Source organism: Wyeomyia smithii, chromosome 2, assembly GCF_029784165.1.
Source record: "Wyeomyia smithii strain HCP4-BCI-WySm-NY-G18 chromosome 2, ASM2978416v1, whole genome shotgun sequence".
Lineage (NCBI taxonomy): Eukaryota > Metazoa > Arthropoda > Insecta > Diptera > Culicidae > Wyeomyia > Wyeomyia smithii.
The window spans coordinates 5594009-5609158 of record NC_073695.1 but is presented as its reverse complement, the minus strand read 5'-3'; the positions used below and the strand labels follow the sequence as shown (position 1 = coordinate 5609158).

The 15150-nt window shown below is 38.9% G+C and overlaps 2 protein-coding genes across 3 annotated transcripts; one reads left to right on the top strand and one right to left on the bottom strand.

Moving 5' to 3' along the window:
- Positions 1-2: 2 nt before the first annotated feature.
- Positions 3-1546, bottom strand: LOC129723701 (transmembrane emp24 domain-containing protein 5). Its single transcript, XM_055678072.1, has 3 exons — positions 1176-1546; positions 855-1118; positions 3-522 (listed from the first exon to the last, which is right to left on the bottom strand). The coding sequence occupies exons 1-3, from the start codon at positions 1398-1400 to the stop codon at positions 292-294; spliced, it is 720 nt and encodes a 239-aa protein (XP_055534047.1). The 5' UTR covers positions 1401-1546; the 3' UTR covers positions 3-291.
- Positions 1547-4708: 3162 nt separating this feature from the next.
- On the top strand, positions 4709-11964 carry LOC129723327 (WD repeat-containing protein 26 homolog). 2 transcript variants are annotated; one of them, XM_055677501.1, is made up of 4 exons: positions 4709-5848; positions 5939-6042; positions 7877-10348; positions 10483-11964. In XM_055677501.1, the coding sequence occupies exon 3, from the start codon at positions 8444-8446 to the stop codon at positions 10340-10342; it is 1899 nt and encodes a 632-aa protein (XP_055533476.1). In that variant the 5' UTR covers positions 4709-5848; positions 5939-6042; positions 7877-8443; the 3' UTR covers positions 10343-10348; positions 10483-11964. The 2 variants fall into 2 exon arrangements, with proteins under 2 accessions (XP_055533476.1, XP_055533475.1); XM_055677500.1 differs by having other exon boundaries at positions 5934-6042.
- The last annotated feature ends 3186 nt before the right edge of the window (positions 11965-15150 follow it).

Genomic DNA, 15150 nt, shown 5'->3' with positions numbered 1-15150 from the left:
AGTACAAAACTATTCATTTATTAAAAATAAACAATGAGTAAAGATGAAACGATGAATGAAATGCATTACTTTTAGCAAAGAATACTAAAATGGATAGAAGTATCTTCTAATTGTGCAAACAGTTTTCGGAAATTTGATTTTCCACTAGAAAACCAAACAAATTGCGGCGGGTATGCAGGCCGGTTAAGCCGTCTCTACAAACGACAGCTGTTGTAAAACGGTCGGCGATTCCCTCAGTCACACAGATGGAATGATACAATGAACGCTGCGATCCTCCAACTGCCACTCCAATTAGATTCGCATTTTGCTGTTAGTCCCCGTTTTAATGTCGAACAATTTTCGCACGAAATAAACCTGAATTGACGTGGTTAGTATGATGACCACAATCTGCAGGATGGACCAGTGCAGCACATATGAGTTATTGTCAATGATCAATGCATAGTCACGTGCCTCCGTGTTCCTCGAGTATGCCTGATACTGGAACATGGCGTTCAAATTCCGTTCCACCGTCGAAATGGTGTTCTGTCGTGATAAACAGAAAAGCAAAAAAGAACTCATGACATCGAAGATAAGAGCAATTCTAGAGAAACATTTCAAAAGGTCCTATCTGCTTTGATCGATTTTTTGATCGATCACTTTCATTCAATCACCACAACTTATCAAACACCTTTCATGACACGTTGTTTGCCAAAGTTGATAGCGGAGGGATCACTCTAACCTTCTGAACGAAAATCACACTTGGGAGAGTTACTAAAGCTGAACCATTACCAAAATAAAAAGACGCTCCGGAAAAACGATGACAGCAGATAGAACCTTTTGAATTGTTTATCTAGAATTAGGTATACAATACATACCGTGAAATTATTCATGTTGACATTCAGATCTTCAATCTCCTTGGTGTACTTCTCCCACTCGTCGTACCGAATGACAGTCAGGTAAAGATTGACCAGCTTACTGGCGAATTTGGCAAATTGATTGTCGATACACACGGCATAGTAGCCTCCCATTGAGGAACCGTCGGTGAAATCACTGGACGCTTGCCACTGGTATGGATGAACTATTTCCCCCCGAGGATTACGAACAGCAAAACCGGCCATTCCATCGCCTCCTCTGATTACCTACAACAAGATTCTCAGATATTTTTTAATATTGCTAGAATAAACAATTCAACCTACCTGAAAGCTGACGTAGAATGTGCTGCCCGGTTGCACGTATTGAAAGTAACAATCCTCCTTACCAGCATCGATGTGCACTTTGTAATCCATGGCGACAGCTGGCAGTGTTTCATACCATGGCCGTGTTTCCTGTGCGGTTTCATCTGTGCCCACTAGATAGCTCCCAAGAAAACCGAAAATCAAACTCGCCACCAAATGCCACGTAAAGGATTTGATAACAAGCATATTTTGCAGCAGTCTCTCTACACTAGCACTATTACTGCAGCCGAATTCCCGACAAACCTGAGTCTAGACTAAACTGTATTTGGCCGTGTTCAACTATTGCTCCTTTCACCTCTTTAGGTACGTTGAAAGAAGTTGACATGACAAGAGAATTGGAGATAGTACGTAATTATGTGTTGGTGATACAGTAGTTGTAAGGTCGAATATCGCTAAATCCAGCGTTAAAAAGAGACATCGACGCTTACTCACACCTACTCAAAATTCAAGTTTATGTTAAAGCAAATATGTTTCCTTCTCTTTCCCATTTGCTTACACAAATGTGAAGAAAGTAATAACCGCAACAGTGGCTAATGTCTGTTTTCAAGCTGTTTATTATTTTTTTCTTTGATATGACCTGTCAGGTCGGCTGAGGCCGCTCACGGCCCATCTCGCCCAAGCTGTTTATTTTGTCTGGTTTTATCTTTTGCAAATTCCAACAGCATACCAGAATACATAATCATTTCGAATTAGAATCATTACATAGGAGGCCTAATCCAGTACAGTATACATTCGAGAGTTGGCACATGAATCTATTAGCGAATTTCTTTATTCCAGCAGCTCACCTAATTTTGACCTAGAGAGAGAGCCCCTTAACTGCCGACAACCAGCGTGCAGCGTGTCAAATGTAGAATTTTCGAAAATTGCTCAGTAGCTTTTTCGATTTCGAGACACAACGCTCACTAGGAACGATTTTTTTCTTCTGTTGAATCTCAATTAAATGACGAGAGGAACCTTCTAGTTGTCGAAACCTTTAAACATCTGGTAATTTTTAAGTGACACGCCCTTGAAATGTCCCGCTGTTTCAACAAAATTAGGAGGGGATCATACTCTGGAAGGTCGAAAAATAATGAATTGCCGCATTTGTTTTTTTTTTCGAATGTTTAGAGTAAGGTGAAGTGTTTGGGCATTTTGGCTATTAATTAAGGCATATGTATTTTGCATGTCTTGTAAGCAAATATTTCAGCTGGAGGTAACTTTTCCTCAGCGTCTGTTGAACCGCTTGGACTCAAAATTTTTTTAGCATGTAAAAATGGATTATCTAACTTGTTAAAAAGCCATTTTTCGATATCTGATTTTTCAATGTATAACACATAGGGATTGGAGAATTAGGTCGTGGACATACATAGATTTAAAAAAAAAATGATGTTCCATGAAAAAAAACTATTTTTCTACTTAAAACATGATAGATAATCCATTTCGACATGCTGAAAAAAATTTTAGCCAAAAATGTTGACAAAAACTCACCACCAGTTAGGTACTGATTCAAAGAGAGCATCCACGTTCCCAGCTTCCATCAGCGTATATTTATATCCACGAGATACAAAATAATTTTCAAATATACGTTAATGAGTAACCAAAATAATCAAATACTTCACTTAATTCTAATAATCCGCAAAAGCTACAAAAATTTATGATTTTTCAACCCTCTTGAGAGGATTTTTCAAATGGGACAGTGTGCCTTTTTGACAAGTACCTTTTAACTCATTTATCTGCGTCTTTACATGTATAACAATCTAATCAAAATGGCATAGATCAAATAAAAGGCAAAGCATATGAAAGTACTAACATTTTAGCTTCAAAAATTGACCTTTCTGTCTGTCTCTCCCGAGCTGGGTTCCGGGCCTATGACAACGGACTAGTTAGGCCAGTATCGACCCTCAAGAACAGGAAGTCTTAGACTCAGATCAAATTCATGTCGAAAAAAATGTTTTTTGGACTCCGACCGGATAGTATCCATACCTGAGAACTAACAAAAAAGCATAAATTGAACCCGGTAAGGCTGAGTATCGATCACCCTTTCAGTAATACTTTCGTGGGTGTAATGATTTCATCTAATTAAGGTGAAACTCCGTGCTTTAGTTTTACTTGAATTTTGTAAGATAATTTTCTCGAAAATCATTTAAACTACATGTTTGAAACTTTAATAGATAGCGGTGCATAGCTGGAGCATGCAAAGAATAGCAACTCAAGCGCTATATATTAGGTGGAAGTTAAGATTTTTACGCTCAAAATTATCAAGTGAAAAACTCAACTTCAAAATTGTATAGCAAAAAGCCACTGTCCAGTTTCACCATAAGCGAGGTAAGAAATAAATTCTACCAGAAAAACATGTAAAAGTCAGATTTTTCAGCAACTATGTCTTATTTTTCAAAAAGTGTTAAAGAATTGGATATATTTTCAAGAACGATACTAGTTTTCATCAATAAAAAAACTGACGAAAAAAAATGTTTTATCGCTCGATTTTTCGTTTGCGTTACATTGATTTTTTTTCATCGGGCAAAAAGCTGAAACTTTATAGTTAGGTTCATAAAAAGTATTCTTTATAAGTGGAGTTATGGCCGTTTCTCCGGAACTAATATTTTCAAGAAGCTCTTACGGTGTTACTGATAGAGGCTCAGTTGGTCAATTGAAGTCATCGAAGCCATAAAATTGTATTACTTCAGAGTTGTTTAGGAGTAAGTTCATTTAAGAAGCGAAGAACGATGATATAAAATTTAAAAAAATCACGTTTTGATCAGAAAATTACACTCTTTTTTTTTGGCAAATTTGAACCTTGCGGTTGAAAAAAATGATGATTCAAGAACTGGCGATGGCTATAACGAACATTTGACAAAAAAAAATCTAGAGAATCGGTTAAGTAGTTTTGTGTAATCGTATTGAAGAATATCATTGACATGAGACATTAAAATTGAAGCCCCAATCGAAAGAAAATATTCACGTTGTTTACAGTTTAAGAAAGTTAAAAATTTAACCACACCACCTAATAGTCGGATTCACAGAAAACAAAACATTCAAAAGGGCGACACGAGCAAGCAATTGATGCAAAAGCTTAAGAAAAGTGGCTAAACTGAGAGTATTATGCTAAACATGGAGTAACGACGGTGACGGTACGTTTTCCGCTGGATGGAATAGATTTACTAGCAGCGCATTTTGTGTCACTCCCAGCTCTAAACTCAAAAAATAAACTTAATTAGACAAATTCCGAACACCACAAGGGGTAAGATAAAATTGTTAATTGAAAAATGTTAATGTTTCATAAACATTCACATTTTTCAATATTTTAAGAGCAAAAATAGTCACCCAATGTCGATTTATTGAAGCGATACTGTAGAGCGGATGACGTCATTTCGAGCTAGTTTGGTGTGTGCCTCTTACACTGAAAACGATCTTGGTTCGTGTTTATTTGCACGCATTTATGCTGCTGTCTCTGACCCACCCCGTGAACTCCATTCAAAACGGATGAGGCAAAAACTGGCCCACTAGTGTTTGTGTGAACGGTACGGTTTAGCGCTGGCTGCTAAAGAGGTAGAGCTTTCTTGTCTGTCCGTCTTTTTTTCTGTAGCATCACTGATACTTGCAGAAATATCATTAGCACTCTTCCGTGGATATCGACAAAAATCCATTCGTCGTCATTATTTCTTCCGTGGCTCTTCTTGAAGTGTTCCATCGGAGTGCTGATTGACCAGTTTCGACGGAAACGGAAGCGTTTCTTATTTATTTGGAATGGTAAATGATCCGTGAATAAAAATACCAACAATTATTCGAAACTTTCTCTGACGAAAAAAAACTGCAAGCGAAGTGATTATCTATAGTTTTGCGTAAGTAGGAATTCGGAAAAAAGTAGACGGTGCGTAATTTATTTGTGTGATTTGTACTCTGATGAAAAAACGACAGTGCGTCATAATAATTGGTTTAGGGTTTATCGATCCATTGTTTTAAAAAGGTTACATTATAAATTGGATCTGATAACAAAGAAGAAGAGTGCCAAAAAGAGTTACGACTGGAAGTTTTTTTTTTGCCATTAAAAGAGAGAGAAAGAGGTTACCCGAAGATGAGATATGCAAACATGGAAAAGAAAAAGTAAAACGTAAACAAAAATATTGAAAAGACAAAATCTCCAGTGGTGTAACATGAGCCAAAACAACATATAGGCAGCATAAAACATAAAGTGGTATGAGTGACAATTTCCGAACGAACGACGATGTGGTGCCATCTAGTAGGCAGTTTATTATACTAGAAAGTAATTGACAGATTTCTCTCAAGCTAGTTCACGGGACACTCGCCAGGTGTTTTTTGACGTTACAACTTACGAACACCATTTAAATCACTCTGTGTTGGATTAGTGACTAAAGCAACAAAGGTCCAGCAACGTACCGTAGCAACAGAAAAAAACTAATAGTACTGTTATGTGCGTATTCGTGCGTAACTTTATGTAGTGGAACGCTATCACGAATACCTCCTCGTAGAACACGGATCAGCTGTGGAGTAGTAGAGTGTATCTTTCTAGCAGTCGATCGTTGTTACTTGAGGTGCTGCCATCATCGGCGTAGTATTTTTGCCAGATTGGTTGGAACAGTTAGCGAAGAGGAGTAGGAGGAGTAATAACGCAAGTGAGAGCAGCAGCCACAAAGGTATAGTATTAGTAGCATGAAAAAAATATTGCATATGGCTGCAGTGAATATTATTCTGTTGTTTTGATTGCTGCCTTTCGTAAAGTCTAGAGACGGATTTGCGACTAGCACGTACGGTTTTTTTTCTACACTGTCCGGATTTTGTATCCACGGAAGGAACTACGAACTGGGATTAATTCTAATTCGCTGCTGCGGTAAGTGTAATTTCTTTCGACCAAACCAAAAAAAATTGTAGGAAGTCAAGTTTGATTTACTCTCGTAAACTTTTCATTGCAATATTTCTTAGAAAAATGCAACAAAGTTGAAAATTCCCTAACCAGCCATTTTCTAATTAGTTGCTGGTGCACTTTTTTCCTTGGCTCTGTTTCGTTGCGAAGGTTTCGTCTCAGTCGTGTGACGTCGCACAAAGAACATTTTCTACAGAGCATAAAATCAATTCCAATTGTGATTCGTGGAGTGAGTTGGAGTTTGGATAGATCAAGCATTCAAGCTGCTGTACTATGACTGCTACTGCTGATGCATGCATTTGTGTGTATGCCTTTTCCTTTGTGGTCACACTGCTGCTTATCATCATCTGTGCAGTCGAAGAACCTGTCTGGCTCTTCGTTCTCTTCGTTTTTGGAAGTTTTCTTTTATATTTTTGGAAAATAAGTAATAGGATATAATTTTTAAATTATGTAATTTAAAATAAAAAAATGTATAGATATGGCTATAACAAAAAAAAACTAATCTAAATTTTTTGAGGATTTCAAGATTTCTGTTTCACTGTTTCACATATCCCAGATTTTATTTTTATCAGAACGTAAAAAAGACAAAATTGCATTGTGTATATATAAATCGAACTGGGAAGAGTCCAGTCAAAAGTTCGTTTGGGAAAGAATCTACAAAAAATCTCATTTAGTCTCATGGTAATGGTAATGGCTTTCAGGGGCTGGAGAATTTCGATTTATTTTCGGCAGTAAAACTGATCATAATGAAAAAAAAAAACAAGCAGGAGATCATTTCGAACTAATAAAAGTGCTAACTTACAAATAGAATTCAATAATGTTCTTGATAAGAGTACGCTACAAATGTTAAGACGTTTATGTAGCATTTTTTAGAAATACAAGAGATTAAAATTTGTCATTTCGACATCATTAATCATTAATTATTCATCGAACTGGAATTATCAGGAAACCTAGAGAAACCTGAATAAGACAGTGAATTAATTATTAGGAAAAAAAATCGTCTTAAGATCTAATTTAATTTTTTGCGCTCTTATTTGAGAGCCAAAAAGTTTATTTGTGTGGAATTTAATGGGGAAACATAGCATAGCATAGGTAGACTGCTCGTAATTGCACTCCGTGATTGGTCGAACCAACAAAATTGCAAAATGAATCAGATGAATGGTGCTTGGGACTAGCATTACATTCTCATTGTGCAATTTTACGAACTTAACGGGGAAAATACTATCTTAAAAGAAAACTGGTTTTACATTCGGAAATGCTTCCTTTGATTTAAGCATTTGAATTATTAGAAATGAAATCAATTTCAAACTTTGATATATGTATTGATTTTGCGATTTCCCATCAAACCAAAGTAGGCCAATTTTAATTCAGTATTATTTTTCACGAATGCAAAGCTTGATGTTTTATTTTGTCTTGCCATTCAGGTCCTTAAGGATGTATCTGAAATTATTTATTGAAACAAAAATATTATCATTGCGTCTCTATTTTAAATACAAAAACTATGTCACATGTACTAACAAATTTTGCGCGAGAAAACCGAATAAAATCCAGCACTGACAATTATGAAGATTTGAGATGAAAAAAGTTTGCCATAAGAAACACGTTTCCGAATCGCGAATCCCGAGAGCTTATCTGTTTTAATAGTATTTTCAACAAATTTATGTACTCATAGCGAGTAAGAATCGAACAACTTTTACATTCTACTGTTCTAGATATTTGAGATTGTATTTGCGTAAGATAAATACATTATAATATTTATTCTCATTGTCTCTTTTCGATTCCCTTGCGTTCTCTCGCACAGCTTGAATGTTAAAACAAACTCAAAATTGCTTACGTTCGGGAGAAGCACGGCTCTTCTGCAAGGTCGTCCTCGTCCTCAGAAGAAGACCTCAATGAACGACGAGCTACGCTACCGAGCACAAGCAGCACGAGCGACCACCAAAACCCGAATCAACCTAGCCGCTCCCAGAACCATCATCTATACCATCACCATCACCACAACCCACACCACCACCAGCAGCAGCAGCGTGCCCGTCCCTCAACGTCTTCTTCATCGTCGTCCTCGTCATCGTCATCTCCGCCATCGTCGTCTGCACCTTTAGACAGATCCCCTCGTGCTATTGGTGGCAGCAAAGCCGGATCGGCCGTGGAGCATAAGGAGGACAAACTGAGTCGGCGGCAACGACAGCAGCAGCAGAAAGAGGATCAGGACAAGCAGCAGCAGCAGCGTAGAAAATCGCAAAGACGCAAAAGACACTCTCCGCTAGAGAAGCCTGATAAGCGTAGATCAGCGGAGGAAAACAAGGGGGAGGGGCTCGAGGACAAAGAGGGTTGTTCCTTGACCAGTCCCCACAGCAAACGGCGAAGAATGTTGAACGATAGCAATAATGTTAACGGGACTTTGTCCTCAGCCTCCCCGATGGATTCGACCTCGTGCGATATGAACGGTCACAATAGTGCCGTCATCAGTAGCAATAATGGTCAACCGCAGGAACAGGGTGAGACTAGCAGCAATGGCGTTACTGTGGCCACAAATGGGGAGAGCTCGGGAACGCCTCGCACCATGATAAAATTAGACAAGACTAATCAGGAAATCGTACGATTGATTGGTCAACATTTGAAAAATATTGGATTGGACAGAAGTGCGGAGACGCTGATGCAAGAGTCTGGTTGTTGCCTGGAGCATCCTTCTGCCAGCAAATTCCGTCAGCATGTACTCTCCGGTGACTGGACCAAAGCTGATCACGATCTCGCTGAGCTACAGTCGATGGTTGACCCCAAAACCGATCGCACCAGTATGAACGAAATGAAATTTCTTCTTCTAGAACAAAAATATCTGGAGTTTCTAGAGGAAGGCCGTCCTATCGATGCATTGCACGTGTTACGTAATGAGTTAACACCACTGCAACACAACACACCCCGAGTGCATCAGTTGTCATCGTACATGATGTGCACCAACAATCAAGAACTTTACCAGCGAGCAAATTGGGATGGTAAGGGCGTCAAATCCCGCACTCGACTAATGGATCGCTTGCAATCGTATCTGCCGGCAACGGTCATGTTGCCCCCCAGACGGTTACGGTCGCTGCTTGCACAATCGGTGGAAATGCAAACCGAGCGCTGCCAATGTCACGATATGGCCTGGAGCACGAACATCGACAATGTGTCACTTTTGGTCGATCATAATTGCTCATCGGAAGGTTTTCCTATGCAAGCCTTGCACGTACTGAACGATCACTCCGATGAGGTGTGGTTCTGTAAGTTCTCCCCCAATGGCTTAAGACTAGCCACTGGTTCTAAAGACAACACCGTCATTGTCTGGGAGGTGGATCCGGTCAAGCTGGTTCTGAAGAACAAACGAACGTTCGATGGGCATACCTACGGCGTATCGTTCATTGCTTGGAGTCCGGACTCGAAGCATTTCATCGTTTGTGGACCGGAAGACTGTCCAGATTTGTGGATTTGGGATGTTGAGCATGAAAAGTTGGTAACGAAAGTGTCCCATTCTACCGATGACAGTCTGACATGTGCCGCATTTAACAAGGACGGAACACGCTTCGTTACTGGAGGAACCCGCGGTCAGTTTTATCTTGTTGACTTGGACGGTACTGTCCACGACAATTGGGAAGGCGTTCGCGTTAACGGTCTTGCCTTCCGAGCCGATAATAAAACCATTCTCGCTGCCGATACACACTACCGAATACGGGGCTACAGCTTCGACAATCCACGCAACGATTACAACATCGTTCAAGAGCAGTGCCCTATTATGACATTCTCGGTGAATTCGGCAGATCGTTTGGCATTGCTGAATATCTCCTCCCAAGGACTTCATCTGTGGGATCTGCAAGATAAATGCCTAGTTCGACGTTTCCAGGGCGTGACACAAGGAAACTACACTATCTATTCCTGTTTTGGCGGTGTTAACGAGAGTTTCGTCGCTAGTGGAAGCGAGGACAACAAGGTCTACATATGGCACATCCGGCGGGAAGAACCGCTGGCCACGCTGGTGGGGCACACGCGAACAGTTAACTGCGTCAGCTGGAATCCCGTCTACCCATCGCTGCTGGCATCTGCTTCCGATGATGGCACCGTGCGGATCTGGGGACCGAAACAACCGCAGCTAGCTTGGGCTGCCAGCAGCAATAACGGTGACAGTGCATCGATCGCCTCCACTAGCTCCACTGCTTCGTCGGCATCCTCCTCGTCGTCATCTTCATCCGGCGCGAACAATGATCTTATATCCAACTCATCTTGGAATATCACATAATATTAGGTGAGTCACACAGCCAAGTAAGTTTGTGCTCTTTATTGTACTTATAATCTCTTTATCAGTAGCTGTCATTAGAAACAAGTTGCTCACCCTGCGCAGCACCAATCTAATCACTTGCTTCTTTCGTCTCTCCCCAGATGTTACAGCCCGCCCTTACCCTAAACTGATCGTGTTAAGCATTATATTCGGTTCAACAATATTAAAACTAAATTTAGTAAAGTAACCCAACGCTAATATGAAGGCAAATAATATTATTGTAATTAAAAAAAAAAACATCAAAATGAAGTAGATGCGGGATAGACGCGCAGCATAAGCTACTATATTAAATATAATAATTTAATAAAGGTAATTATTATAATCGAATCAGATCAAAAACCGCGGCAGGAGTAGTGCCTCGGTTATCAGCTAATCGAGCATCGGTTCAAGTATCCTGACCGAATTCAAAACATTATCATCAAGGCTTGGTAATAATAATGCAATCAGTATAATCAGCATCAAATCGCGATGATCAACAACCGGTGAAGCTCTATTCATGCGATTCTCATTACAACAAGTCGTACCCACAGTTCGCCGTAGTTTCAGTAGTTGAATAAACGACAGTCATGGCGCATTAGGTAAACTTAGAAACTAAAAAAAAAAACACTTCAGCCAATGAGTAAAATTTTCCCGATCTAGGATGGTCATTCGAGACATATGATAATAGGTCAAAAACAAAAATATTAAACGACAAATTCAATTTAATCAGGTACAGAACAAGCGCCCCGAAGAATGCAGGGAGAGGTGATGAAAGCATGAATTACTTCTTGTATTGTTTGGCATAATATTTTAACTGTAATACGACAAAAACGCCTGGTTCCGAACAATGGCAAGTGAGCGAATCGCCGATGACCAGTACACCAACGCACGCACGCGAACACAGGCATGGTTTCAATTAATTTCTTGGAGTAACTATTCGAAGCACTGTGTAAAATAGTTAGCGTAAAAAAAGCCGCACACACAGTACATACTGTGGTGTATTTTCTCTCTTCACGCCACTGTGTAGCAATTTAGTCGATTGGCGTTTGGCCAAAAATGTGTGTAGGTTACTTACTGTTCTGTTGGTTTTAACCGTAAAAACGTACCATTTGGTTCCAAGAAAAATCTATTTATGCACATTGTCGCTTTGGTAGTTTTAATCAGATAATACATAAAATCGCTAGTAGAGCAATGAGCAGAGAATTTGTTTTTCTTCTATTAGTTACTGATTTGATAGGTCTTATGTACACAAAATAATTAGTTTTAATTTATTGATCTTACAACAACACACTATTCACAAATTGAAGTATGAAGCAATGAAGTAAGAAGCAAGAGAAGATAGAAACCAGATTAGGTTTGATTTTATAGGTTTTCATGATTTATAGTCGATTGTTTTCCCATCTCTCAGATTGATTTTAACGCGTTTACCGTTCATTATAAAGCACAGGTAGGTTTGTACTATAAGATGGTAAAGATTGCAGTGCAGACGAAAGATGCAGAAAAACAGATGAAATAATTTGCCGGAAAGTGAAGTTGTGAAATATGTATTTTACTGAAATAAAGTTTTAAGCTGACCGATTTGGGATTAAACAATAGCGACAAAACATTGGTGTGATTTTTTTTGCTAGTGAAAGAAATTAGCGGATGTCAATATCAGCGGGTTATCTAAGGATTGTGATTTTTTTTGCGAATTTTAAGGAAGTTGTACGAATTTAGGTTTTTTTTACCTAATTAAGTCCAAGGGTTTGGTGTCCTTTCTTTAATTCTGTTTTGAATATATTTCCAGCTCAAACATTACAGTCATATGTCCAACCTTTTTCAACTTAAGCGTCGTTCACATATTATGCAAGGACTTTTTTTTAATATTCTGTCAGCTTTTTAAGCGTCCATGTTAATATTTCGAAACGCCTTTTGCTCTGAGCGAGTTTTCAGTAGATATTTGATCCCCCAGAAAGGTCTCACTTTGGCCGTAAAAAAGGAATATAGTCGACCTGGAAGCAGACGTCTACTTTTTTTCTTCATCTATAAGACGTTTACATTTGGTCGTGGCCAGAGGTTTTCGAAATTTCAAAAGTGGAAGTGCTACAAACGATCATTCTTGTATTTTGCTGTTTTATAAATCCCAAATCAAAATCATATTGATGAAAAAGAAGTTCTTTTAGATTTTTGTGAATCGATGATAAACATAACGTATTTCTCTTAGAATTTCGTAGACCATAAACAAATAATTTTCGTTGGATGCATAGACCATTTTATGAGCTCGGAACCGCTGACATAACGCACGTAAAAGCAGTATCAATATCAGCAGGATCCGCGACACCTGTCAGTTCGTAAAATGTTCTTCTGCGCTTGTCAATGACCTGGTAACATTCGTTGACAGACAGTGAGAAATAATTCATTCAGGTATATCAGGCAGGCTGTGGAAAATTATTGATTGTGCTTTGAAAAAACATAATTATCAGTTAAAGTGTATGTTGTGTATTATTATCAATCGAACAGTTTGTGTTTTTTGTTTATGCAGCGTAAAGTAAAGTGAAAAAAATATACAAGTAAAGCATCGAAGAAAACAGGCAGTCGAAAAGAAAAATGTCCTGAAGTTGACGGCATGGAACTTTTCCAGAACCAACATCCGCTCCGATACTATCACCGGTAGAATTGGTGAGGTAAAAACAGGAACGAGATCTGGAAGTACTTGTTAACTCATTCAGCAGCATCTAGTGCGGGGAGTTGGAAGCTGCCAGCCAGCATTGATCCATGGCATCAGCGTTGCCATTGTGCCAGATTAATCTGGATTTTGCCAGATTTCTGATTGCGCGCCAGACAAACAGATAAACCTCAGAATCTGCCAGATATTTGTAAATGAGCCAGATATTTGCCAGATTTCATCCGCGTCGTCTCGTAAAAAGGTCATTACTGCGAGATTGGCCGTGCCTGGCCTTTACCTACCTACACCCGGCGAGAGCAAAAAAAAATCACAGGAAGGTTGTATGCAAAGCCACGACCGTAAGGTTGAAGTAGAATACTTTTGAAAGAAAGATAACCCGGCTGCTTGTGTGTCAGTCATTTTTTCTAATTTCATTTCATTTTGTTTGATATTTTGAATAAAGTGTATTGAATATTTTTAAAATTTTGCGCAAATGAGCAGTTGAAGTGCTGCCGAATTGTAACATGCACATTAAATACGACATCATTGGACAGAAACGGAACAAAGGCTACAGTTATGCAGAACGCGAATGACGGCGCGATGCGATTCGTCTTACCGTGGTCAAATGTACAGCTCTTTTTACGGCGAAGTAGAGCTATACATTTCAACACATTTCGTCTTGCCGAATCGCATCGCGCCGTCATTTGCGTTCTGCATCACCGTAGCCAAACACTAAGCGACGCAAATACATAATAATAGGCAGAGTATGCATGTAGATGAAGATAATTAACTTTGGATTATAGCGAAAATATTAACTCTTCAAATATTCATTTGTGTTTTTCAAATTTCAGTTGTTCAGTTTAATAACTGATGAAATATCTGTTTAATATCTGATGAAGGCTCTTATTTAGGCCAAATAATGCATTATTCAATTTACTAGATCCATAACTCTGTCGACCGTGCTTGGGAAAGCAATCGTATAACAACCAATCAGAGGTCGAATTTTGTGTTTTAACGAGGCTTAAGAATTTTCAATAGTACAATAGTTCGAATGAAAAAATTGCAATTTCCTGCATTTGGTAGGAATCTTAGAAGATTTTCTAATCGATTGCTGCAAAAACATGGGAAATCCATCGAAAACTAACCGATTTCTTAGCATTTGAAATTGGACATATTTTTCACTTTTTTCGGTTTTAGATTTTCATTTCACATTCCAATGTAGCCGAACTTCCTGAGAGAAGTATTCTACTTCAAAAATGCAATCAGAACTTTTCGTGCTCTTTTATGCAGATACGACATTTAGATGAGGACTTATGGTATATTATGTGCGGAACCTTTTAGGCACAGTTCAGACCTTTTGTTTCAGTAAACTGTTGTACCTTTTGTAAATCTTTCTTTATGCAACGGAAATGATGAGAAATAAAAGTTAGAATTATTTTGCCTTTTATTACATCCCTTAGGAGAGTTCAAAAGTTATGCTTATATTGCATGCACGACAATATATAAATTTCATCATTTTCGCAGTATTATATCCAAGGTAAATTAGACATGAGAGCATACGGAATAAATAAATGGTTCGATTTCTCCTACCTCTAGTAGAAGGCCCTTCTCCAGCGTCCCAACCAGAGGTTGGACACGTGTTACCTCTGGCTGCTTTTACATTGACCTCCGTACTGGTACTTGGTTTCTTCGATGCACTTCCCCCATGCTGGTCCTTCGCGCGTTTCCGAGCATCACGCTTGTATTTGACGTTCATATATTTAGACATAGCACTGAATACACTTCCGATGGATTTCTCAATAAATGCAATAAATGCACTCGTAGTCTCTTACCCGAGAATTATAAAACACTTCCAAGAAATGTTGCACTAGTAAAAAGACAATTTCCACGTGTTGTAACGTGCTGGAGCACGAAATCTATGTCTGTGATAGGGAACCTTCACGTCCACGAGGCATGACTGGAGAAACGCGTCTAATAATGCGGTAAAATTTTTAATGTCTTTTTGTGCAAATTATTGTACTCAGACAAAAACCTGTTTTGAATTGGATGAATTTTTAGTGAATAAACGTTAACCGTTTGTTATTCAAAGTTGGTCATGCTGATCGCAGCCTTTGCGCTGCCCCTACAGTGGGGGGATTACTAAATA